At 44.4% G+C, this 26,924-nt stretch overlaps 3 protein-coding genes across 7 annotated transcripts; 2 read left to right on the plus strand and 1 right to left on the minus strand.

Annotated features, from left to right (window-relative positions):
* Positions 1-234: 234 nt before the first annotated feature.
* Positions 235-6,073, plus strand: rab5b (RAB5B, member RAS oncogene family). The gene is made up of 6 exons (XM_026295251.2): positions 235-376; positions 1,690-1,998; positions 2,555-2,706; positions 2,904-3,026; positions 3,531-3,624; positions 4,030-6,073. Exons 2-6 carry the CDS (start codon positions 1,833-1,835, stop codon positions 4,143-4,145), a joined length of 651 nt encoding a protein of 216 aa, XP_026151036.1. The 5' UTR covers positions 235-376; positions 1,690-1,832; the 3' UTR covers positions 4,146-6,073.
* Positions 5,735-11,406, minus strand: dbr1 (debranching RNA lariats 1). Of its 4 annotated transcripts, XM_026295245.2 has the most exons (10): positions 11,348-11,406; positions 8,912-9,126; positions 8,699-8,823; positions 8,538-8,618; positions 8,366-8,451; positions 8,041-8,265; positions 7,841-7,918; positions 7,605-7,750; positions 6,524-7,305; positions 6,421-6,438 (listed from the first exon to the last, which is right to left on the minus strand). In XM_026295245.2, the coding sequence occupies exons 1-9, from the start codon at positions 11,384-11,386 to the stop codon at positions 6,549-6,551; spliced, it is 1,752 nt and encodes a 583-aa protein (XP_026151030.2). In that variant the 5' UTR covers positions 11,387-11,406; the 3' UTR covers positions 6,421-6,438; positions 6,524-6,548. The 4 variants fall into 4 exon arrangements, with proteins under 4 accessions (XP_026151029.2, XP_026151032.1, XP_026151031.1 ...); XM_026295244.2 differs by having other exon boundaries at positions 5,735-7,305; XM_026295247.1 differs by lacking the exon at positions 11,348-11,406 and adding an exon at positions 10,150-10,268 and having other exon boundaries at positions 5,735-7,305.
* On the plus strand, positions 10,308-26,788 carry armc8 (armadillo repeat containing 8). 2 transcript variants are annotated; one of them, XM_026295242.2, is made up of 22 exons: positions 10,308-10,439; positions 11,857-11,933; positions 13,171-13,242; positions 13,929-14,071; positions 14,177-14,274; positions 14,406-14,498; positions 14,580-14,660; positions 14,778-14,853; positions 14,930-15,020; positions 15,102-15,162; positions 15,262-15,462; positions 15,662-15,757; positions 15,853-15,935; positions 16,535-16,616; positions 16,766-16,852; positions 17,240-17,332; positions 17,505-17,654; positions 17,907-18,002; positions 18,231-18,326; positions 18,445-18,517; positions 25,230-25,323; positions 25,415-26,788. In XM_026295242.2, the coding sequence occupies exons 1-22, from the start codon at positions 10,395-10,397 to the stop codon at positions 25,446-25,448; spliced, it is 2,022 nt and encodes a 673-aa protein (XP_026151027.1). In that variant the 5' UTR covers positions 10,308-10,394; the 3' UTR covers positions 25,449-26,788. The 2 variants fall into 2 exon arrangements, with proteins under 2 accessions (XP_026151027.1, XP_026151028.1); XM_026295243.2 differs by having other exon boundaries at positions 18,448-18,517.
* Positions 26,789-26,924: the final 136 nt, after the last annotated feature.

Below are 26,924 nucleotides of genomic sequence, written 5' to 3' on the forward strand. Positions count from 1 at the left end.
TGTGCCTGTGTTTACATGTAACCCATTTAGAGAAAACACCTTCCTTAAATTTCCGGTCCTCGCTTTAAAAAGACTGGTTTTAATATATTTTTTAAAGTCACATTAAAATATTGACAGTTGTCTTTACCTTCCATGCGCATATTACAAACACTGACTGCAAATGTAGGATTCGGCATACTTAATGTTCCTCTATCCGATAGAACCGCTCGGGTTCTGTGCAGATCCAGAAACGCTGACCTGGGAATGCGGTTGACGACAATGCGGCACTCAGTGCGCCTGCGCCGACGTACAGGAAGCGTGTTAACGTCTCCTTCCACCAGCTGATAGCCAAATTGTCAACAATTAACCCGCCGCACCTGCATCGCCGAGATCCACGGTAAATATTTCACCGTTTTCCTCTCACTACAGACACATCAGCCAGGCTGGGCTCGTGTTTTTAAGCGGGCGTCGAAATATAGAGGTTCGGTTCGGTTCGTGTGTCGAGCTGAGCGGGGTTAGCACATAACGCAGGACACAGGCTGGGGCTCCGGTTATAACGGGAGGCACCACAGCCACAGACAGCGGGGATGGGCACCGATCTTTGTCCGGACACCTCAGTCCGAGGCTGGACTCGTGTCTGCGGCAGCGATGGTGTGAGGTTCCGGGAGCGGGGTCACCGTGCAGGCACCGCAGCTGCACACTCGCCTTTGTGTCTCATATGAAAAGGTGCAGCTGCGGTGTGTGTGTGTGTGTGTGTGTGTGTGTGTGTGTGTTTCTACCTGTAAGGCCCAGCTACACCACCCGCCTCCCTATCTGCTCTGATAAATACTGTATTTACAACGTCAGGTCATAGGACAGGTCCACAGTCTGAGGTGTGTGCTGTAAACCAGCAGGCAGGTGCACACACACACACACACTGAATCTGCTCACACTTGGTCTTAAATCTTGTTCTTCTCAGTCTGTTTGTCAAACACGTTTGATATTTAGTAGAAAATTCCTTTATGTTTCTCTGCTGCTGCTGAGGAAGGAACTTTGACATCCATGTGCTACTGTGGAGTCCACTATAAGGACTGCAGGAATCACACAAAATAAAACTAGTAACATCAGCAATAATGTTTGTTCAGCTCTGGAAAAACAGGTTTCAGGTCCTGTGCTGTCTACAGATGGGCTGCGCTGTAAAATGCGAGCATGGCTAAATGGCATGTGGAAAACTGCACTTCAACACATTTTGCTTTTCTGGATGCAGCCTGAGGACGAGCGCCAAGTTAGAAATGTGCTGTAATTCACAGCAGCTGCTGATCCGCCCGTTCTCCATTAAGTGCCTGCATTTGTGCACGTTGAATATTTTACAATATTTCATTTTGTCCGTTTAGTGGCTTCTCTTTTTCAGAATTACGGGAACACTGAAACTACAATGTCTCATTTCACTTGATTTGAAGTCTATAATAACACGTCTATGTCGGGTCACTTATATGTTTGTTCTTGTAAACAGGTCTCTTGAAAATGAAATCCAAATCTAAGTGAGACAACCTCAAATTAAAGCTAAATTAAAATAAATCAATTTTAAAAAATCCACATGTTAAAACCCCTAATTGTTGATTATGTTATTATAGTTATAAAGTTATGAATCCCAGAGCTTCAGACGATGTGGGAGAGACAACTTTATATGTCAGGTGTGACGTGATCAAAACCTTTCACTTCTTCCCACAGACAAAACAAGGAGAGAAGAGAGGCCAGCCACAGTCTGTCTGAGAGGCAGCAGCAGTGACTGAGATCCCAGCAGCATCTGTCTCCACTCCAGGGAGGAGGCCCAGCAGCCCCCTAGCCCCCCGCCACCTCCTACGCGGGTCGGTATGAGCTCCAGAGGGAGTGGAGGCCGCTCCAACGGCACATTACCCCAGACCAAGATCTGCCAGTTCAAGCTGGTGTTGCTGGGGGACATGGCCGTGGGCAAGTCCAGCCTGGTGCTGCGCTTCGTCAAGGGACAGTTTGATGAGTTCCAGGAGACGACCATTGGAGGTGAGGACCAGAACTGTGGGCACCGTGAGAGGCTGTCGGCTAAAATGTTAACCAGGTTATCAGCGGGGAGGCAAACAGGCAGAGAGGGACGAGATCCTTGGATATTTCACTTTAGGAAAAGTAGAAATACCACAGTTTAGAAACACAAGTAAAAGTCATGCATTCAAAATGTTCTGCTAAAAGTACAAAAGTATTAGCATCAAGACGTCCAGATTATTGATATTTATATTATTGGATTAATATAGAGCTGCACAGATGAATTGATTTGGTCAGCTGGTAAGTTATTAGCAAGTTTTGATAAAGCTGATCATTTTCTTCATCATATGTGACAGTAAATTGAATATCTTAGTATTCTGGACTGTAGCTCAGACAAAACAATGAATCTACAATGTAAATCAGGCTTTCAGATGAGTTGTAGTGGAGGAAAAGGTCGAATACTCAAAAGCTGTACTTAAATACAGTACGTGAGTAAATGTACTGCCCACCACTACAAAAAGGTGCCTGTCAGTAGTTTTTAACCCACGTGGCTGCTGTCATTGTCTGACTTTATGTGCAGCTGCGTTCCTGGCTCAGTCTGTGTGTCTGGACGACACCACAGTGAAGTTTGAAATCTGGGACACTGCAGGACAAGAGCGATACCACAGCCTGGCCCCGATGTACTACCGCGGAGCTCAGGCTGCGATCGTCGTGTTTGACATCACCAAGCCGGTGTAGTATCAACACATTCATTCATGCTGTATTTATTTAGCCCTTTGATTTGTCCTAAATATGAAAAACTAATTTATTCTGTGAAGTAGCTATTGCTGCCTACAGAGGTGTAACCACATTATTAGATAATTAAAATCCAAGACACCTTTGACCCTCGTTCATGTGTGTCGGTTTGTCTGACCTTGGTATTTGTGCAGGAGACATTTGAGAGAGCCAAGGCCTGGGTGAAGGAGCTGCAGAGGCAGGCCAGTCCCAACATTGTTATTGCCCTGGCTGGGAACAAGGCCGACCTGGCAGAGAAGAGACTAGTAGAGTATGAGGTGACAAACCACTGTTCAAGCATTTTCTGGGTTACAGCTTAAATTAAATTTATTTAAGAAATCTCACTGACATCATCTATTTTGCCATGAAGACCTGAAAACAAATGCATCAAACTAAACAAAATTCTAACAAGTAAATCCAGCCACTCAATTACTGTCACAGATACTGTTAAAAATACAAGCCAGTACATTTTTTAAGTTTCAATGGGCTCTAACATTCGAGTAGCGAAGCACATTAGTACTGGAAACCAGTCTGACCTAGTTCAGAGAAAGTCTGGCTTGGATGCTGGAGGACTGGGTTGCAGATAGGACTTATTAAAGACCTTGGACATAAAACCAAACCTTTTTGGTTGCATTCAAATAATGAGGGAAACCCTTAAGTCAGCTGCTACTTTGATAATGTTGCATTTAAGTTGAGGAAATAATAAACACTGAGCTCCTTCCATTCTTTTACGTAGTTCTGGTCAGACCAGTGCAGATGATTTTTCTGTTTATGTGCCGCAGGAAGCCCAGACGTACGCCGAAGACACTGGCCTGCTCTTTATGGAGACGTCTGCTAAGACAGCAATGAACGTCAATGAGCTCTTCCTGGCCATAGGTGAGTCCATGTCCATTTTCTCTCTTTTTCCAGAACTGATTTAGGACATAAGTCATTTTCCACACCTACGTTTGGTTCAGGGTGTTTGTCAGGAAAAAAAAAAAAAAAAAATTATTTTAATTTATATATAACATTTGAAAAAATGAGGGTCATGTATGCCAGTTTTTACCCACTATGTGGATTCAGGATTTAGATTGTAAGGGTTTGACAGTACAGACAGAATTCCTAATGTGACCCAGACTAAGGTAAGCAGCTGAAAAAAGAGGGATCAATTAAAAACGATCAGGAAAAGGTTACTTTTTGTAAATTAATCCTAATACACATTGGGTTTTCTTTGGTGAATACATGCACTATAAATACAGAGCTGTAAAGGTTTCACAATGTCACCTTTTCTTCTAAATGCAGCCAAAAAGATGCCAAAAACAGACACCCAAAACCCAACACATGCAGCACGACACCGGGGAGTCAACCTCCAGGACCCCGACGCCCACTCGACCCGAACCTGCTGTGGCGGGAACTAGATCTCCACCCCCCCCCCCCCCAGCGTCCCCCCATCCACAGCACTTCAACCATCCAGTCTCCTTCAGCCAACCTACAGTACCGGGGTGGGCCGGACACAGGGAAGTCCGGTGTCCACTCACCCCTCCCCCATCATCTATTGTCCTGTCCGAGTGGACAGAAATGCAAAGGAGAGAAAGAGCAAAAAAAAAAAAGGAGGTGGAGGAGAAATACAGTGTTTACTCCTGGAGGAACAGTGGAGACAGAGGAGGAGCATGTGATAGACGGTGAACTTGTAGTATTTAGCACTAAGTGTGATTTCTTTCATTTTCACTCAGCTTTGCACCATTTCAGTCACAATCCTGTGCGATTGTGTAAAAATGCACAACCCTGAGCTGCACACGTGACAGGAAGGGAGGAAACGACGGGTGAGCCAAACTGTTCGGTTTGTGGCTGCTTTCTTCTCCTGTGTCAGAGCCCGTGCCTGCTTGCTTCACCTCCTTCTAGTCCTGAATCAGAATCGGTCAGATCCTGCTGTGAATACCACACCTCTGGAATGAGCCCATACTTTACCGCCCCTCACTGTCCAGGCCCACAGCTGTTTGCGTTTGTTCTCTGGTGTTTTGACTTCACGAGCGCTGGTGGTGATGCTCCAGTCTCTGAACCGGTCCCTGCACTCCCTCTTCTGTCCAGTTACAAAGTCATTATGTCAGACAGCTGATTGGATGAGACTGTTGTGTTTCTCAGATGTATTTTCACTCAGCGTGTGCTTGTTTAACCAAATCTTGCTGAGATTTGAATTGGGTTTGAACAAATGTGAAGCATCGCAGTTTGTTGCTCTTCACAGCGACAACACAAACTTCAACTGCAGTTTATTGGGTCACATGACTTTAAAATTGTTGTGTACAGGCAGGAGACTGTTGGCTGTAACTGATTACACGTCTGTAGCAGTGAACAAAGCTAAAGAAAGTTTAATGGCATCAGTACAAGATGAAAATAACAAACGATTGGCATCACACACACAATATACTGAGGCCTTGTAGAAGAAAGATGATTAGGGACAGAATAAAAGACGAGGAGGTTAAAATATGAGCTTTGGAGTAAACCTGTACCATGTCCTGCAGAAAAACATTTGTCCACCTTGTGTTTAATGTGTCTCAATTGTCCTTTGTCCAAAAGCTGTAGGTGAACATGAAACCATAGTGATCTAAAGTGGTTCTACTGATGGGTTTTACTTCATACAATGCTCTTAATCAACAGTGTAAGAGCTTGGGTGAAGAAAATGAGGGAAGAATTGATGAGAATAATAAACAAAAAAACACAAAAACAAAAAAAAAACAGAAGTGCCTATTCCCAGTTTTCATTCTCTGTGGATCATATTTCTTTAGCTGTGTGCTTCGTAGACAAAGTGCAGGAGAAGCTGGCTTGAACACTAACCTTGTCATTGGGCTACGCTACATTGGCTGTTTGTACGGATGTAAATTGATCTTGTTAAATACACTGTATGTTAAATGTTACTGTCTTGATTTTAATGAAAGTGTACGTTGACTTTAACAGAGAACAGGACTCACATCAATGTTATAAATCTGTTTGATTTAAACTCATACCGGTGTCCAGTAAACATCTTCTGTTCCGTTTTATTTTCAGACTCAACCGTGCACATTAAGGTATTTTGATAAAAACATAATTAAAGGTCTCCAAATTAGCCTGGCATACGAAGTAAAACATCAGTATTCAAATTAAAGTCATTTGCTCCTCTCTGCAAGATATGAACAGCTCATTATATAAAATAAATCACATTCATGTATTCATCCTCCAGCGATCACAAATTGACTCAGTGTTCTGTGCAATTAAGCTGACGGGTCATTAAACGAAGACTTGATTCTTCTTCTGCTCCTATGAAATGCATAGTGTTCAATAAAGCTGTGAATGGCGCCTCGAGTTCACGATCTGCTGCTTTTCTTTCACTTGTCTCAGATACAAGAAACAAAAAAAACAAAACAAAACAAAAAAAAAAACATGAACAGCCACGTTTTTAAATAGTCTCTGCTGTGTTTGCCCAGTGGCTCTACAGTGGTGCATGATGGCATTAATTCATTTTTAAAAGTATATTTTAATTTTCCAGCCTTTCCCATCACTGCTTTCATCTTTTAAGTTACATTTACAAAAGAATTTAACACAAAAACTTAAATCTGTTTCCTAAAAGTTTGATTAAAATGTATAAAAAAGGTGATCAGGTCTTAACGAAAACATTTTCACTGCTGTAACTGCTGAATGCTCTGCTGTGTGGTCTGTTTCTGGGGCATTTTAACGACTCTATAAAAGGCAGAGAGTAAACAGGAAGTTAATGTCAAGTGTCTTTTAACTAATGGAGAACTGTGCACTTGAAATGAGTCCTCACCTTTTGCCTCATCTCATCCTGACCCCTAACTCTCACCCTCGTCATCCTCCACTGCTGCGTAGATGACCTGGTTCCTGCGTTTGATTCTGGGAGTCGCCCCTGTGCTGCCAGGATTCCCAGTCTCACCGCTGGTGCGTTTTAAGATCCGTGCAGCGGTGGCGTCCTCATCACCGCCCTCGCCGAGTTCCTCTCTTTCTGCTGCAAAGAGGGAATGGGCGGCTGCTGGCGTGGAGTGGGAGGGAGGGGGCAGGTTCATTGGGGTGGACAGGTGAATGGGTAAGACATCAGATTTGGGCTCTGGCAGAACCATGCGGCTGGGGGTGTGGAATTCACCAAGTGGGGCATCGGAGTCCTCATCTCCCTTTGCTGCTTCTTTGGACCCTGCATCCTCTTCCTCCCACTCATCCTCTATAGTGATCTCATCAGGATTAAATGAACTCGACAGCCCGGATGTGTCTGATGGATACTCACTGGGCTCGTCCACACTCCCTACACTGTTTCCATCTTCATCGTCCTCCTCCTCCTCCCCCCCAGTACTGCCTTGAACTTGTCCCCGTTCATCATCTCCCTGCCCAACCTGGGTGTAGATGTCGGTGAGACCTAGCATAGCACAGAGCTCGGTGGTCTGAGGGTTGGTGTTATAGCTGGGGGTGGCGTGGGGCTGGGGCTTGTTGGGGTCGTAGGCAGGCACAGTCTGGCTGAAGTTGTCTGGAATGGCAAGTTCACCGCTTAGATCCTCCACCACCTGCATCATAGCTGCCTCAGAAGCTCTGAAGTCCCACCTAGTGGTGGAGACAATCACAAACAGGTTCCTCTGGAATCATGGTATGTTACTGCATTCAGTTTGGCTTTAGTCAAATCAGTTAAACTCAAAAATACCTATTTATATCTTTTGCACATGTAACAATTCATTTTTATTGATTTCTATTTTTTAAGTTAAGAATGCATTAACAATTGAAGCAGCAGATTCACTTTTAGATCCCTCAATCAGGTCTGTTTGCTGCAATGGTAGTATTTACTTCTTAAATATATGATTTGCCCAAACCTCAGCACAGAACTGTATGCCAGATTATCTGTATACCGTTCATGCAGCCCATTATTCTCTGGGGGGTTCCAGGGATGAGGGGTGGTCCTCTGTAGATTGTTGGTGGCCTTCAGAATAGCAAGCCACTCTGGATCATACTCCAGACCCTCAGATGAACCTGGTCTCTCTGGAACATCCACAATCTGCAAGTATACAAATCATTTCTTATTATTATACCGCACACTTGAAACTGAACGTGACCTTTGAATGTGTCAACAGAAACATGTTCTCACCTGTAAGAATTCCCTATAGGGCAGACATTTATCCAAAGACAGGAATTTTGTTACGCGTGGAGGGGCATTACCTTTAGGCTAAACACAAGAAAGTTCACTGATTTGGTGTAATATATCTGTACATTACATTAGTGCCCAGACTAAAATGAAGGGGTGGCTAGTATTGACATTAGAAGCTATAGAGAAACTGTCACACTCACTGGATGCTGCATAACGGCAGCAAATTTCACATGAAGATGTGCAGAGAACCAGTAGATGGGCTGGAGGTGAGCTAGGAGCTCCTCAGCAGCAGGACTTCCCAGTGTGTTGGACTCCACTTCCTGACGAAGAAACTTCTTCTTGCGCAACAGTTCCTCTGTACTTCCATAGTAGTAGATTCCACGAGGCCAGTCATGGCTCATGAAAATGTCTATGGGCATCTGCATCTTTGTGGTTGTTTACAAATTAATGTACAATGTTTAGATACGTAAATGAAGAATCTTTTGAGCTGTGTCCAGGAGAACAAATTGGATCTACAATATTTACCTGCTTTAGTTTGAATACCTCGATATTGCGGATGTGGTACACACTTCGAAGTGTATCAGGGTTGTATGGAGGGAATTCATGGTGACCTTAAAGAGCACATGCTCCTTGTAAACACACTATACAGTACTGGTTGAATTATGTCAGTCACTGAGATTGTAAAAAATAACCTCACCCTTTCTGTAGTCACGGGATTTGAAGATCCCAGATAAGCCACCAATTCTAACCCCTCTGTAGCGAATAACACCAGCATAACCTGTGGACACATGGTCAAGTCAGAACCATCTGACAGACAGGTGGACAAAATAACAGGATCTACTGTCTGCTGGCTCCTACCCAAGTAATAAATGTTGGGTGCCACCCAGCCTCCATAAGGCAGCTCCTGCAGGTGGTTGGAAGCCTCGTGGTTCCCTCCAATGAAGATGGTCAGAACAGGAGCTTTCCTTTCTCCAGAGTAATATCTGCAACACAATCCTTAATATCAGAATTTTAAATGCTCTCACTCTCATCGGGCACTTTTTAAAACATGAACACAAATAGACAACTGACTTGTAAAAGGTCTGCATCATTCTGTACTTGGCTGGCACTGCCATGCACTTCATGTCTCCCTCGTTTCTCACTGCTTGAAAGTCTCCACAGCAAAGCAGCAGGTCCACTTTCACCCCTTCCTTCTTCTCCAGGTAGCCAATCGTCTCGTAGATCTTGTCCAGCTCACCATGGCAGCAGCCTTCTATTGCAACCTTCATGCTGCACAGACGGGGAAGCTGCAGAGAAAGTGGCAACAACAGTGAGGGTTGGTTTGTATTCTCACACTCACACACACACACACACAGATGCTGAGGCCTGCTGCTTAGTAATAATCTGTATGAGTGCAATCAAACACAGTTCATGACACTAGCAATAGATCAATCGTATAATAGTTACACATTCATTTTTCTGTTGACTGCAGCTTCTAGCGCCAGGTTTTCAAATGTGAGGATTAGCTGCTTTTCTTTATTGGGACACCTCAGCCTGGTCTGTACTCAGATTTCATCTTTGTCCTAATGTTTTATAGTCCAAACGCCTGATTCATTAACTGGGATTAGTTTACAGCCCAGAATAAGTTGCTCACATCTGACTGTTCAGGACCGTAAACCATGTGCATCCCAGTAGACCCGTGTCTTTAATGTGAGGAACTCAGCCTGGTATGAGTGTGCACAACACTTAGTATGTCTAGTTAAAAACGACATTTAGTGTGTCTGACTATAAACAATATTTATTATGTCTGGTTAAAACCAACTATTAGCGACCCAATGCTAAGATTAGCAACAGCTAGCTAGGCTAAATCGACCCCATAGCAAACACGTTTCTCCAACAAGCAAACCAGAACAGAACGGCTAAACAAACCGAGGACTTACCGAGGCAGATATCCGGAGAATGTGTCCGTTCGGTTTTATAACGCACTATAGTTAGAAAATGTTGGAGAAAACCATGTTTATGTCACAGATTCACGCACAACAGAACGAATTTTCCCACCTCGCGTCTTCACTCAACACGCATGCGCGCTACGTCACCAGCTTAAGCCAACTACTGTCGAGCATCGACAGCAGATTCCGCCTCACATTTAAATCATATTTTTTAATATTTGCTAATTTCGAGTGAATCTGTGCCTGTGGTTGGCAGATGGTATGCACTGTACGTGTTTCTACGTTTATGTCTGGAACTCATGACATGCTTTTTATGGGTCAAGTCATTGAATCGAAACTGCGTCAAAGACTCACCACGTCACATTTATAAACAAAATTTACCTCATGGACAAATCCACTGTCAGACAGGTCGCTGAGTTAGCGGTGCTGGTTCTGATCGTATGTCCACCGATACCGATTACAACCGAACTCACGGCGGAACATAGTGACCTGCTTTTACATTAACGCCACCGAGAAGCTGCGCGATTGAGCCGCAGTCACTTTTTAAGAGCCGCTCTCAGCTGCTCTGGGGGCGGACTGTCCGCGGAGTGCTGCGCCGATCGGGGCGCTCGATCGGGGAAAGAGAGATGTCGTGTTTGCTGGAGGCCCCTCTCCGCATCAGCGTGCTGTCTGTGAGTAGAACCGCCGGATCCCAGTGGGGCCACCTCGCCTGTGGGGGTTTAATATCGCTGGGTTCGCCATTTGGGGCCAATCGGGCTGCGGACGGCTTCAATTAGCTTACAAGCTAAGTTAGCACTGTAGCGGTGCGCTTGGGTTGCTGTTGGTGAGACCGGGTCTGTCCTGGACGGGAACTATCTGAACATGTAAAGGGATGGGCACCCTTAATGTCCGCCCCCTCCACCGGTTTCTAAAGGAGAACAAATCAAACGAACGCACTCGCTGTCAGTGTCACTCACAATGAGTTAGCAGCTAGCTGTTAAAAACACGCAGACATGCTCAGAGAAGGAATAATTCACGGCTGAAAACAAGTTTAAAGATTAAATCTCTTACTCCAAACAGGGGATATTATTTGTCGTAACTGCTGCAGCTTGTTAATCGCAGTGGCAAACTTAACATTATTAAGCTCAGCTAACCACTAGCATACGGTTAAGCTAACGAAGCTAATACCAAGTAGTGACTGGATTGTGAGAGTTAACTCTGTTAGCAACACAAACTGTACAAGTACAAGATCTTTGTTCCTTATTCAGTTATTCTAGCAGCTAACGATGGCTACCAGGTGTGACCTGGCCAAAGGTAGTGTCAGTTGAATGCTGCATACTGAGGCACGAGCACAAAGAGACTTGGAAAATGTCAAATCTAAACAACAGTGACCATAAAAGTCATGGTCAGGCTTTAACACTAAGGTTAGGGTTCAAATGTAGGTAAGGGAACACGTCTATGTGTCCACAGGATCTACTCTCGAGTCTTGTGATCTAGCTCATTCTAATACATTTTATATACAGATGCTGTGACTCACTATTAAATGTGGTTTCTAAGCAAGTTCCAAGCCAAAGGCAGGTTTGTGTGAGGTGGTGAATACCTGGACCGCAGCTTGTTGACACCAGAAGGCTGTAGTCATGTCAGGGGGAGAGGCTGACTCCTCTGGGCTCACGTGGAAAGTTCTGGTAAAAGCTGCCAGAGATATAAACAAAGTTTTTTGGTGGCACATGCAGTCGCAGCGTTTACAGGGTCTGGGTATGGATGCTGCTGTATGTGTTGGTGTCGGCATTTACAAAGCTTTTAGTTAAGTTACATGATCAAAAATCAGTGAGTTAAAATTGCATTTAATTGCTGTTTTTTTTAATAATATATAAAAATGCTTTATTGTTCCAGCTCAAAATAATATTAATTATGTAAATGTATAGTTTAACAGGCTTTTCAACTTGAATTTGCAGTTAAATTGATTATAACATGTAAAAAGGTGAAGTATGTATATTCTGTGAGCACATATGCAGGAGAGAAAGTGAACAAGGCACAGGTATCATAGCTGAAAATTATATGCTGCTGAATTTTGTCATTAATGTTTCTGTTATATTTGTCCTCATTCAGGAAGTCACTGCCACTAGTCGGCATTATGTTGACAGACTGTTCGACCCCGATCCACAGAAAGTGCTGCAGGGAGTCATGTAAGTCCAGCAGCACTTAATATACTGAATAATATATTGAGTAATAAGGAGTTTGAACTGATTATTTTGCCATTTCACAAGCCAGTGCACTGCAAGAGTGTAAAGTTTATTCAGCGTTTCAGCACACCAATGGCTCCACCAGGGTCTTGTTTTTGATTTTTTGATTTTTTTTTAATACTGATGAAGGTGCTGACATGCATTGTTTAAATAAACTCCACAGTCTTGCACTAAGGTGGCAGATTTAGCTGAACTGTTCTTCACAGTGCTTTGAATTAATTTGCCAATAGAAAAACCTCCTTCTGTAGAGAACATTACTGATGGTGATGTTTCTGTGGGAGCAGAACTTGTAACCTTGTGTTTACATGCACAAGCTTCATGTGATGGTCTAGTCACTGGCTGCTGTGACTGCGTATATTTCCCCTCTCTCTCTCTTCCCCTGTTGCTCTGTGGTGACCTGGACTCTGACTGTTTATTAGTTATTTTTAACTTCCGAGGAGACTAGCTCTGGTTACGGTTTGTACCGCTCCGCTAGCTGAGCGCCTGACTGACTCGACTGCCTGCTAACATCGGTACTTTTCCACTAGCCAGGCTCATCTGATATTTGATATCATCTGGGCCACTTTAAGAGCAGAGGAAATGCTGCATGGAAAACGGTGTATTGAGTACACAAGGACAGGCTCGTTTATGTGCCCTCTAAGAATTTCAGCACATTTACTTAATGTAAACCTTCTGTGTGTTTGGTGTATTTATAACCTGTCAGATAGCTCAGGGTCTCTGCAGTGCTACGGCCCACACAGATCTCTGAACAATCTGATGACTATTTGCTAAATGTATATTTAATGAAACATAATGTGCTGCCCTCCAAGCATGTTTCTTATCTTTACAATGAAGAGGAATTTCAGAATTTGTAAACATCAGTGAGAATGGGACGTGAAGCTGGAGAACACAAACACAGATTGTTGTTCAGTAGGTGATAATATACCCCATAACATCAGAATACTGATCAAATTAGTAAAAAACACCTACAGGTATAAAGTTCCCAGATTATTATTCCTTCCTAGCATCTTGTTCTCTTGTACCTACATGTATATTGGTATGCATTGTACTGGTGCACCATTGAACTGTTAGTAGGGAAGAATTAACCTGTACAATGTAGGCAACAATCATACGGGCTGTTAAATGTTTATTATTGATATTGATTTGTCAAATGTCATTTGTCGCCTGTGTGACTTTACAGTGACATGAAGAATGCAGTCATAGGAAACAACAAGCAGAAGGCCAATCTGATTGTCCTGGGAGCTGTGCCCAGGTAAGTCTGCACACCTTTCCACTTCCACCCCTTCTGTCTTTTCTCTTTCGGCTCCCCGCTCTCTGACCACACAGAACATTTTATCAAAGTGCACTGACATCACATCGTTGGTACACAAGACAACCCTGTTTTCTCACCACGCTATCTGTCTTCAGCGAGAACAAGTTGTCCTGTATTACACATTCTGCCTTCACAATGTCCTAACGAGCTAAAGAGCTCAGAGCCAAAAGCACTTTAACCCATTTTTTATTCCCTGCCCACCTGGTTACAGAGCTAAACATTTAGGTGGAAAAGGCTTTTAGCAGAAGGTTTCTTCTGTCTCTAGGTCACTAGTTACAGTAACTCACTATATATATATATATATATATATATATATATATATATATATATATATATATATATAATATATATATTATATATATATATTATATATATATATATATATATTATATATATATATATATATACATATACACACTGTACAAATATACATGTGTTGTGTGTAAATGTGTACTGAAGGCATACCTTATTCACACTGTGTGGAAACTTCCTCATCCTTCCACGAAAACTTAGATTGTCACAACAGTCAACAGATAAATACAACAGAACTTGCTTCTGTGTGTGTGTGCGTGTGTGTGTGTGTGTGTGTGTGCGCGCGTGCGCGTGTGTGCGTGCTTTGGTTCCAGGCTACTCTACCTGCTCCAGCAGAGCTCGTCCAGTCTGGAGCTACGAACCGAATGTGCCGTGGTGCTGGGCAGCCTAGCCATGGGCACTGAGAACAACATCAAGTCCCTGGTGGACTGTCACATCATCCCTGCCCTTCTTCAAGGTTAGGACACACATGCATATTTATATGCATATATTTAGGACAACATGTTTGGTGACCTAAAGAGAGACAAGCCTGCAGGAAACAGTACATGTTTTGTGCTTGCAGGTCTCCTGTGTCCAGACCTGATCTTTATTGAAGCTTGTCTTCGATGTCTCAGAACGGTCTTCATCAGTCCTGTCACCCCTGTGCAGCTGCTCTACACTGTAGGTCGTCTTGTACAGGGCCCATTTATCAAAATAACAAGCACTTAATAGAAAGTACCTCTGACTGCATATTGTACCAACAAATCTTTTTTTATTATAATTATATAACATGTGTTGCGCTTGTTTTTTAGGACCCCACTGTGATTCCCCATCTCATGTCTCTACTGAGCCGCTCACAGAGAACGCAGGAGTACATCACACAGATCTTCTCCCACTGTTGTAAGGTATTTGTTGACATTTGGTCCCACACAAGCAGAATAAGCCAGAGCCAGATTGGCTGTTAACTGGATGTTTGTTGTCTCCAGACTCCAGAGCACCAGACGGTTCTTTTCAACCACGGAGCCATCCAGAAAATTGCCCCGCTACTTATCTCGCCCTCTTATAAGGTACATGGTTCTTTCTCCAGGAGTGCGTATATTTACCCCACGTGGATGGTCTGACCGTTAATATTCAGACTGTTACCTCTGCATATCACTCACTGTCCGACCACATTGCCTCTCCAGGTCCGGATGCAGGCATTGAAGTGTTTCTCGGTCCTGGCCTATGAGAACACTCAGGTCTCCATGACACTGGTGAATGGTGAGGAAAGTTTTCTCTTCTCTTCTTATGATCTTCACCTTTTAGCCTTTGTTTATCTGCGTTTCTGTTTTTCCAGTGCTGGTGGATGGCGAGTTGCTCTCTCAGGTATTTGTCAGAATGATGCAAAGGGATCAACCCATTGAAATGCAGCTAACAGCAGCCAAATGGTGAGTGATGTAAATCCACGTGAATTATAATTAATTAATTCATCATTCATTCATTTTCTTCAAACACGTTCTCTTCTCCAGTTTAACATACATGTGTCGAGCGGGTGCCATCAGGACCGATGACAGCTGCATAGTCCTCAAGGTCAGGCTTTTGTGAGACGTCTGCAGCTGCGCTGTTTAGTTAAACACCAGTGACGCTTCTTCATTTCCTGTTCATATATAACTTCCTGTGTTTATCCAGACCCTGCCGTGCCTCGTTCGGATGTGCAGTAAAGAGCATCTGCTGGAGGAGAGGGTGGAGGGCGCAGAGACGCTGGCATACCTGATGGAGCCCGACGTGGAGCTGCAGAGGATTGCCAGCACCACTGACCACCTGGTGGCCATGCTGGCTGACTATTTCAAATACCCGAGCTCTGTGTCCGCCATCACTGACATCAAGAGGGTGGGTCTTTGATATTTCCAAGCTAACATGCTAATGTTAGGCAGGTATAATCTTTACTATGTCTACTCTGTCTTAGTTGAGCCTGTTAGCAATGGAAAACAGTCTTTAAGAAGTGTCTCACTCCTTTATCAGCCTTAAAGATGATGTCTCTTGTTGATTTGTGCCCCAGTTCACTTTCTGTCCTCTGTGTCACTTGCAGCTGGACCATGACCTGAAACATGCACATGAGCTGAGACAAGCTGCTTTCAAACTTTACGCCTCACTAGGCTCCAACGACGAGGACATTCGCAAAAAGGTGACCTTTCCCTGGCTGCATTTCTGTTTGTATATGTCGTTTTGTGCATACACTTTTATATCCCAACCTGTCCTGGCTTTTCATTTCTTCTTCAGATCACAGAAACAGAAAACATGATGGACAGGATAGTCAGTGGCCTATCAGAATCCAGCATTAAAGTCCGTTTGGCGGCCGTCAGGTATGGGCCAGAATTGCTTTATGGGGGATTTCTACAAATTTGTCTCATACTGAACGATTTGAGTCTCCTTAGGAAAAACAGTCTACTCTGTCCTTTTCCTGACTCAGTATTGAGTCCAGTTTGTTATGGTTTTGGATCCCAAAGTACCTGTAAGAGTCCGGCTTCTTCACTTCCTTTCCCTGGATGACACCCTGGACAGGGGGCGTCTTGGTCCTCTGGTCGTCCACCACAAGCTCATGGATTTTGCTGCGGGTGATTGTTGTTGCAGGATGTTATCAGTCCTCTGTACTCATCTGTAAAGAGATCCTCTAAGTGAAGACTGTATTCACTAGAACCATATATGTCAGTACTCTAATAACACATGAGTCTGGACAGTCTGCATGTAAACACTAACTTGACTTGTAGGCAGAGATATAAATCACTGTGTCAGTGAGAGGTTTTAAGAATCCATGTGTCTTGTTATGGTTCAGGCTCATTTACATTTTATATGACAGCATGAAGTTTACATGCTACACTAAACTTTATCTTTCACCAGTTGAATTTCTACTAAATAACCTGCAGTTGTGATGAAACTCATACCTGTATGTGTGTTTGTCCAGGTGTCTTCACAGTCTGTCACGGTCGGTGCAGCAGCTGAGGACCAGTTTCCACGACCATGCTGTGTGGAAACCCCTCATGAAGGTCAGTGGAAGGAAGTCCAGTGATGATGTTGTGTAGAGCATTTGTATGGGAAGGAATTGCACTGGGACCTCAAGCTGGATGGTCACAGGTCTGTGGATGTGAAAATAAATACATGCATGAGTAACCTGGTGTGTCGCTGCTGCATGTAGCTGTTGCAGAACGCTCCCGATGAAGTCCTGATCATGGCCTCCTCGACACTATGCAATTTACTACTGGAGTTCTCACCCAGCAAAGAGGTACACACACACACACACACACACACACACGTACACACACACACCCACACACCTTCTCATACATATGCAAAATGTTCAGCTGGTCGCAGCTTTACAGTTGTCCGTCAGTCTCACTGTGCTGCATCATTTCTGCAGCTGTTTTCAGAGTAAAAACACTTAAAAAGCCACAGTCCACTAACTGCACAGCAGCAAACAACAGACAGACACAGACAGAGATGAGCTGGTGAACATAGTGGAGCATTTAGCCCTGAAGATTCAGCTGCAAAGACCAGAAACAGAGCTTAATGCTTCGTCAATGAGGTGTTCACAGCTTATTTCTGCTGCCCCCAAGTGGCCAACAAAAGTTACTACCAGTTTAATGGGACGTTTGTGTTATTGTGTCTGCAGCCCATCCTGGAGTCAGGGGTTATTGAATTACTATGCAGTCTGACGCAGAGTGACAGTCCTGCCCTGAGGGTCAATGGGATCTGGGCTCTGATGGTAAGAAGAGGATTTGAAGTCTTTTACACTTGTAGGCTGGATATGGCCACTAAAGCTGCCCTGCTCTGTGATGATAATAGTTGGTTAAAACAGATGCATCATTTAATTTCTACATGGTCACAACCTGATTGCTCTGCCAGATGACGTCAGTACATAACTTGTGTGTGTTAAGAACATGGCGTTCCAGGCAGATCAGAAGGTGAAGATGGAGATTGTTCGTTGTTTGGGTACAGAGCAGTTGTTCCGCCTGCTGTCTGATCCCGACACCAACGTGCTGATGAAGACTCTGGGTTTGCTGCGCAATCTGCTGTCCACACGCCCGGTGAGACACACAATGAGCAGGACATGCAACATTTAAAGTGGACAGTCCTTTCAAAACACTGAAACATTGAGTATAGTTGACCGATCATTTGAGGTCTGTGGTGAGAGAGTACTCTTACGTATCATTCTAACATACTCTGTGCATATGAATACATAACAGCTGGAGCATGTGTTGAATTTACATGCACTGAGCAGAAATCTAAAGTGCAGCATACATACTGACCCTCTTCCCTCCTGACTGTGGTGCTGTCAGCACATTGACCAGATCATGAGCTCTCATGGGAAGCAGATCATGCAGGCAGTGACCCTCATCCTGGAAGCAGAGCACAATATAGAGGTCAAAGAACAGGTGAGCACCACATTAAAACCCGCCTATATAATCACAGGGTGTCTGCCTGTGGTAGATCTAGAGCTGGAAGCAGATCAGATTGTTTTTCTGAACTACATAGAACAAAATGTTCAAATAACAGCACTGATTTTCTGAATATGGAAAAATTCTGAGTTTCCCCCAAGGGGGATGAATACAGTATCTATCTATCGATCTATCTGATTGGCCTGTGCTTCTCTGACCCGTCAGACGCTGTGCATCCTAGCCAACATCGCCGACGGCAACACAGCCAAGGAACTCATCATGACCAATGATGATATGCTTCAGAAAATTAAGTCCTACATGGTACGCTATATATCAGCAGCTAGGAGTCAGACACCGTAATGCAGCTGAGTGACTGGTACTGTTGTTCTGTTTTTCCACATTTGGAATTGTTCTGACTTACCTTTGCTCGTTCTCACAGCAGCACTCGAATGTGAAACTGCAGCTCGCCGCCACCTTCTGCATCTCAAACCTCATCTGGAACGAGGAGGACGGTAAGAGACTCAAAGGCCAAATAAAGACAGAGCAGAAGAAAAACGTCTTGTAGCTAACTGGGCATCAACGTTTGAACCTGTTTGATACCTGTGGGTCAAATTTAAAACAGCATGGTATCTGTTACAATATAGTCTAGGGGAAGTTTTGGGGAGTAACATACGTTTCCAGGCACGGGAATGTAATCAGGTATTTATTTACAGGGTACGAACCAGCGATTCTTACAGAAAAATACAAATAGGAAAATGGTGTGACACTGGAGTAAACACTATTTTAACAGCAATAAATAACAAAGAACCAAAGAAGAAAACAGAAACAACCCCAAACTCCAGGTCTAAACCAATACAGTCAACTTATAAAGTAACAAAGGGAGAGCTAGGAGGTTGACTAGACCAGCCTGCTATATAACATTAACAGCGCTAAGAAATATTGCCAAAACACAGATAACACAATCCCACAACAGGGGTAACAAACTAGAACCGCCACGCGGTGTACAAACCTATTTAATCTAGCACAGAAGTCTGAGAAAGAGTCACAACATCAAGGGTGAAACTGACCACGGACAAAGGCACAGTTTCACCCCGAGCTAGTGAACTCTCCGAGCTCTAAATGCGCGATGGGCTGAGGGGTGGATCGCTGATTGGTGGAAGGCTGAAGCGGTGGGCCAATCAGGCGAAGAGGCGCGATCCATGGTTGATCTTCTTGCAGCTGCTGTTTCGCAACCCCGTCGGCCAATGACAATCCCGAACAGCTGCACCTATCAGTCGGAGGTGTATTTCAGGAATCCCAATCATCCTCTTCGTGGCGCACTCAGACAGAGCACAAGAAAACAGTACGGGGGGGGGGCGAGAACCAAGAAGGCCTGGGGCCGTAACACCCCTCCCCTTAAAATTTTTGCACAATCCATATGCAACTCATGCACAAAAGTTTATCAACAAGAATAACATTATTTTGTCTATACCAAACAAAATTTTTGTTACTCACATCTAGATAAGGCATCCGCTAGTAAATTTTCGGAGCCCTTTTTATGGCGGATTTCTAGATGGTAGTCTTGGACTGTAAGAGCCCATCGCATTAGTCGCTGGTTGTGGTTGTACATTCGGGCGAGGAATACGAGTGGGTTATGGTCGGTGTAAACCAGGATAGGAAGGTGACTGGATCCAACATATACATCAAAATGCTGTAGAGCCAATATTAATGCTAAAGTTTCTTTCTCAACAGTTGAATACCGAGTTTGGTATTTGTTAAACTTTCGAGAAAAGTAACTAACCGGGTGTTCAATGCCCTCCAAATCGTCCTGGAGTAGAACGGCTCCAGCCCCAACATCACTGGCATCAATGTCGAGCCTAAAGGGTTTAGAGTGGTCAGGGGATTGTAACACAGGTGAATGACATAACAGAGCCTTTAGACATTCAAACGCACTTTGACAGTCAGGGGTCCATTCAAACCTTTCTTTTGGGCTAAGCAGACTAGTTAGGGGTTGAGCAACTGTCGCAAAGTTTCGACAGAAAGCACGGTAATAGCCTGCCATTCCTAAAAATCTACGTAGCATTCGCCGTGTGGTGGGCACAGGAAAATTTACTATAGCGTGAATCTTCTCTATGACAGGGCGCACCTGTCCTTGGCCAACTTCCCTACCTAGGTAACGTACCGTGGCTTGGCCAAATTCACACTTGGCAAGGTTTAGCGTCAACGACGCCTGTGCGAGTCGCTCGAAAACCTTGCATAACACATTCACATGTTCTGGCCAGTTTTGTGTGTACACAACAACGTCATCCAAGTAAACACTACATTCTTCAACATCGTGTAAGACGATGTTCATTAGCCGCTGAAAAGTGGCAGGGGCGTTACACAAGCCGAACGCCATGACTGTATATTGCAACAAACAGTCAGGCGTAACAAAGGCAGCTATTTCAGAGGCACGTTCAGTTAACGGGACTTGCCAGTATCCCTTTAACAAATCTAGTCTAGATACGAACCTGGCAGAACCAACATTATCCACGCAATCCTCCATGCGAGGGAGTGGATATGAATCAGGGACAGTAATGTGATTTACCTTGCGGAAGTCGGTGATGAATCGCGGGGTACCGTCAGATTTGGCCTCCACCAAACAAGGTGAACTCCACGCGCTGTGACTAGAGATAGCAAAACCATGTCGTAACAAGTAATCCGTTTCAGATTTCATTACCGCACGTTTAACGAGGTTTACTCGGTATGGATGCTGTTTTATTGGCCTAGCATCTCCAACATCTATGTCATGTGTTAAGACGTTGGTGCGAGTGGGTACATCATTAAACAAACAAGGGAAATCTTTCACAAGCTGTTTTATGTCAGCTTGTTGCTCTGGATTCAGATGAGTCAATCGTTTAGAATAACTCTTTAACTCCTCGGAGTTTGTTAGTCTACCAGTTTGACGTACCGTAGGGTATGTTTCATGTTCCCTGTCCTCAGGATCATCTGGGTCAACATGGTGCACGATGACTACGGCACTAGTATGTGCTGTAACTGATTGAGGAATGTCAGCATTGGCGGACCCTCGGGAGAAATATCGCTTTAACATGTTTACATGGCAAACTCTCTTTTTCCGACGGCGATCGGGCGTGTGAATCAAATAATCCGTGTCGCTAAGTTTATTATCAATCGTATATGGACCAGTGAAGCGGGCATTTAGGGAGGAGCCCGTTTGCGGTAGTAATACCAAAACCTGATCCCCAACAGTAAACTGTCGGTGTATTGCGGTTTGGTCATGGTGGCGTTTCATGACAGTTTGGGTATGTTCTAAAGTCTCTTTGGCAAGCTGGTTTGCAGTATGCAACCGCTCCCTAAATTTGCTCACGTAACTTAACACGTTACATGCTGGTACATTCGCATTCAGTATAGTCTCTTTGACAGCCTTCAGCGGACTGCGCGGAGTATGTGCAAACACTAGCTCATAGGGACTAAATCCTAATGATTCCTGTTTGGCATTACGTGCAGCAAATAGCACAAAAGGTAAACCCTCATCCCATTCCTTTTCCGTCTCCAAACAATACTTACGGAGCATACTTTTTACTGTCTGGTGCCACCTCTCCAGGGCACCTTGACTTTCTGGATGGTAAGCACTAGAGGTCACGTGCTGGGCCTCCAGAGTTTTCATTACCTGTTGAAAGGTTTTTGACATAAAGTTCGTTCCTTGGTCCGTTTGGATTACCTGCGGTAGTCCAAACGTTGCAAAGTATGTCATTAATGCTTTAACGACAATGGGGGCCGTAATTCGCTTTAACGGTAGGGCCTCCGGATATCTAGTAGCGGTACACATTATAGTCAGCAAATACTGATTTCCATTTCGAGTCCTAGGTAAAGGACCTACACAATCAATAATAATTTTACCAAATGGTTGTGTCACTACTGGGATTGGACAGAGTGGGGCACGGGGAATACCCTGATTGGGTTTCCCGGCCAACTGGCAAACATGACAGCTACGACAGAATTTACCTACATCTTGTTTTAATCCTGGCCAGAAAAAATGTTGCAAAATGTGATGATACGTCTTTGTAATTCCTAAATGTCCAGACCAGCAACTTTCATGGGCTAATGACAGTACCTGCTGCCTAAAGCTCTGCGGCAACACGACTTGCGTCACGTGTCCCCATTCATTATCTTTACTACCGGGCGCATACCATTTTCGCATTAGTACCTCATTTTCCAGGTATAACTGAGCACGTTTGTTAGCTTGGGCTGAATTTGACCTAGGCATATTGTCCTTCCTTTCCAATCCCTCAAAGCACTTGTATAATGTGGGATCCAGCCGTTGTAACTCGCTAAGCCGTTTGGCAGGTACAGCGGTTGTCACCTCCTCCATACCTGAAGGGGACTCTGCCGCTACTTTCAGCTTGCAAGGGTGCTTTGGAGCTACCGGAAACTCGGTCTCGGTTTTCCCTGTCTCTGCAAATAGAGGCATGAGAAAGCTATCCTCAATGCAAATATCAGTATTGGCACGAGCTTGGGATCTGGTAACGGCACATACAGGAAATGGGGCAGACTCATTATACATTTCAGGCGTTATAGGCACATCCACTACCTCTAACGATGGTAGTACTTTTCCACCCGCTATGTCATTTCCCAATAACAAAGCTACTCCCTCTATAGGTAGTTCATCACTCACCGCTATAGGAAAGTAACCCGTCACTAGCTTAGATTTTATATAAATCGTGTGGATGGGTTTGGGGGTGTAGCCTAGTTCAATCCCCCTCAAGATGGCACTATAACCACAGGCGGAGTCTGCGGAGAAAGGCAGAACACTTGACAGTATAACAGATTGGGATCCCCCTGTGTCTCGTAACATGGTTATGGGTTTGCACTCTGAGTTTTCAGAGAGAGAGATACAACCTTCCAAGATAAACGGTTTAAAACATGGATCAACCTTGTCCTTACCGTCATGTACAACCGTGTTCTGAGTAAAACCAACGCCTTTTGCGTGGGCTCTTTTATTCGCATCACCACTCGCAGTGGCCTGTTTCTTTTTAAGGGAAGGGCAGTCAGCTATGATATGCCCGACCTGGTGACAGTAAAAGCATTGTCTTTCCGCCGGCACATTGCTCGTTAACCCAATATCGCCCAATTTGGAGATTTTTGGCAAACGAACCTTTGTAACAGGTTCAAACGTATGTTTATGAATTAGGGCAAATTCATCAGAGAGCACTGCCGCATCAGTCAATGTTTCCACTTTCTGTTCATTCAGATAAGTCACCACACGATCAGGAAGACACTGTTTAAACTCCTCCAACAACACCAGTTCCTTCAATAAATCAAAACTGTTCGCATTACACGAATGACACCATTTTTCAAACAGATTCATTTTCAGTCGTGAAAATTCTACATACGTTTGCTGTGGACTCTTCCTCAGTTTCCTAAACTTCTGGCGGTAAGCTTCAGGTACCAATTCATACGCTCGTAATATGGCAGTTTTTATCTTCCCATAGTCCAGGCTGTCTGTCAAAGGTAGAGCCGAAATAACCTCTTGGGCTTTTCCCTGCATCTTGCACTGAATAAGCACAGCCCAAATCTCTTCAGGCCAGTGCAGAGCAATAGCTAGTCTCTCAAATACCTGAAAGTACACATCTACTTCAGCTTCTCTAAACACTGGAACCAAAGTAATGTGCTTACTTACATCAAAGGTAGGTGTCGCGCTGCTGACCCGAGGGGCATCAGGGGTTTCATGCTGTGGAGCTGCCATCTGCTGGGCTACATGCGGACGTGCGTAGGACTGGCCCGCAAGTTCCAACTGTCTAATTCGCACAGCCGTGTCGGCCTCAATCTGCAGCTTCTTTACTTCCAGGTCAAATTGTAGTTGTCGGGCCCTCTCCTGGGCCTCAACCTGCATGCGGGCGAGGCGGACCTTCAGCCGCGCCTCTACCCTAGACCCGGAACCAGTCAATGATGAGGGATCGAACCGGGGCAGGGTAAATGGTGTCTTACCTGTCTCACCTTCGTCCCCATCACTGGCCGTAGCGGCTAGGGGTTCCACCCCCGCCTCTTTACCTGGCACAACAGTGCTGGCACTTGGGTCTACCTTAGTGACTTTTGGAACCACAGCAGGAAGTAGAATACCCCGCTCGGTCAGAGCTTCCGCCAATAACAATTTCAGGTCGCATTTAGCGATTTGTTTGGGGAAAGGGACATCCAGTCTTGTGGCAATAAGCGCTAGATCCCCCTTTCTACATTTATCTAGTAGTTCCAGGGTAGGAGAAGCCAAAAACAACTCGGCATAATCCGTTGCCATACTAGACCGACACAGCCTCTGCTGTCCAATGGCCCGAAACACTACTGTGGGTTTTGGTTTTGGGAGGTCAAGTAGGAGTATTAAGATCCCGGACGAGCCCCCACTTATGTTACAACCCAATATAGTCTAGGGGAAGTTTTGGGGAGTAACATACGTTTCCAGGCACGGGAATGTAATCAGGTATTTATTTACAGGGTACGAACCAGCGATTCTTACAGAAAAATACAAATAGGAAAATGGTGTGACACTGGAGTAAACACTATTTTAACAGCAATAAATAACAAAGAACCAAAGAAGAAAACAGAAACAACCCCAAACTCCAGGTCTAAACCAATACAGTCAACTTATAAAGTAACAAAGGGAGAGCTAGGAGGTTGACTAGACCAGCCTGCTATATAACATTAACAGCGCTAAGAAATATTGCCAAAACACAGATAACACAATCCCACAACAGGGGTAACAAACTAGAACCGCCACGCGGTGTACAAACCTATTTAATCTAGCACAGAAGTCTGAGAAAGAGTCACAACATCAAGGGTGAAACTGACCACGGACAAAGGCACAGTTTCACCCCGAGCTAGTGAACTCTCCGAGCTCTAAATGCGCGATGGGCTGAGGGGTGGATCGCTGATTGGTGGAAGGCTGAAGCGGTGGGCCAATCAGGCGAAGAGGCGCGATCCATGGTTGATCTTCTTGCAGCTGCTGTTTCGCAACCCCGTCGGCCAATGACAATCCCGAACAGCTGCACCTATCAGTCGGAGGTGTATTTCAGGAATCCCAATCATCCTCTTCGTGGCGCACTCAGACAGAGCACAAGAAAACAGTACGGGGGGGGGGCGAGAACCAAGAAGGCCTGGGGCCGTAACAGTATCGTTTAACGGTAGAAATCTTGGAGGCAACTGATTTTCCCACAGGAATCATCGTTTCAATGAATGGTGTTTCTGCTTGTTCAGGTTCTCAGGAGCGCCAGGACAAGCTGAGGGAGATGGGCTTTGTGGATGTTCTGCACAAACTCACCCTGGACTCGGACTCCAACCTCAGTGACAGGTAGGCCACAGTAGCAAATCCTAAAACACAGAACACGCTCATCAGACATTCAGTGAGGTGCTGAGCAGGGTGCTCCGGTTGTGTCTCTCAGGGCGAAGACGGCGATGCAGCAGTACCTGGCATGACTACAGAGGGGAGGGATCCTCCACTGCCAGCCGAACTAACAATCAGGAGGACGCCTGCCATCGGTTCTTTTTTCTTCTTGTTTAATGTCGAGGCTTGTTTTGTTGCACAAATACGTTTTCATTTTTTGGTCCTGCGGCTGGCCTCCCTTCACTTCCCTCCCAACAGCACCACGTCGACTGTTTTGCTCACTCCAAACCTCATTTTGGAGCATCTGAGACCGTGGTTGTTGGAAATCAACGGTTAGAAAGGTTTAGCTTGTTTTTCTTTTTCAAAGATGAAGTGATATTTTTTATTTTAAGACTTTATAATTTCAGATTTGTGTATTTGCTTTTGTTTTTGTTTTTTTTTTGTTTTGTTTTGTTTTTCTGGAGTGCAGCAGCCTGACACCGGCGTCATCTGGGTGCTTTGGACTCCTGATCATGGAGAATCTGGTCTCAAGAGACCTGGATTTTGAGTTTTGACACAAAAGCATGGCTGTTGGACAGCAAAGCTTCCCAGTTTTATTTTTTTAAACTAATGATATTAATATTGTTTCCTTAAGGCATCGCAAGCAAGGACACATTATGACTGCCTACTTTGGGTGTTTTCTTTTTGTGTATACATACCTCGTAAATATAAATATATATATATATATATAAATATAAACATAAATATATATTTTTGGATTTTTATTTTCCCCCTGACCCTCTGTTTTCATTCTTACTCTGTGACCCATGATTCTCAGCACAGCAGGGTGAATCTGAAACACTCTGAACTAAGTATGTATATCTGACTTTGAACATGGTCTGAGGAGAGGAACAAGGAAAAGAGATGTCATGTTTTGGTTATTTTTCTCTGCACCGTTGTTGTCCTGTCCAGTATCCTTATAATCCCAATGGGAAATGTTTTTCCAGCTCTTACTCCGACCTGCCCAGTTACTGATGAACATGCACAGAGCAGAGATTAGAGGATGCATGTGTCCTCACACCTCTGCTGAATAAGAGCGAATGTCTGTCGCTGCTTCTGCATTCTCTGCAGCCTCGTTTTTCACGTGCGTTTGTCAAACGGGATAAATTTAATTCTTTAAGCTCCTGGGTTTTATTTCCACTGATGTGTTTTGAGAAGCGAGCAAGGACAGAGTAGATCTAAGGACAATTTGAGACAGGCCCCTGGGGGGTAAAGGCACAAAGTGCATCCACAGCAGCAGAATCAAGTGCTTTGTTATGATTCATCCCTCTATTCTATAATTTATTCTCCCACCATGATATTTCTAGTGTTGTGTTCCCAGACGATTCACACTTACTGACGCTCTGATGGAATGAATGTTACCATTGAAAATATATGCAGACCTGAAGAAGGATTTTCTGTGTTGCATCTCATTTGTCCTGGGGAGGAGGGGGGACACCGCAGTTCTGAGATAAACTGACCATTAATTTACAGTTTTCTTTCACCTTAATCCCAGTTTTAGGCCAAAGCAGCGGCTGGCTCCAGTCCTG

Source organism: Mastacembelus armatus, chromosome 21, assembly GCF_900324485.2.
Source record: "Mastacembelus armatus chromosome 21, fMasArm1.2, whole genome shotgun sequence".
NCBI lineage: Eukaryota > Metazoa > Chordata > Actinopteri > Synbranchiformes > Mastacembelidae > Mastacembelus > Mastacembelus armatus.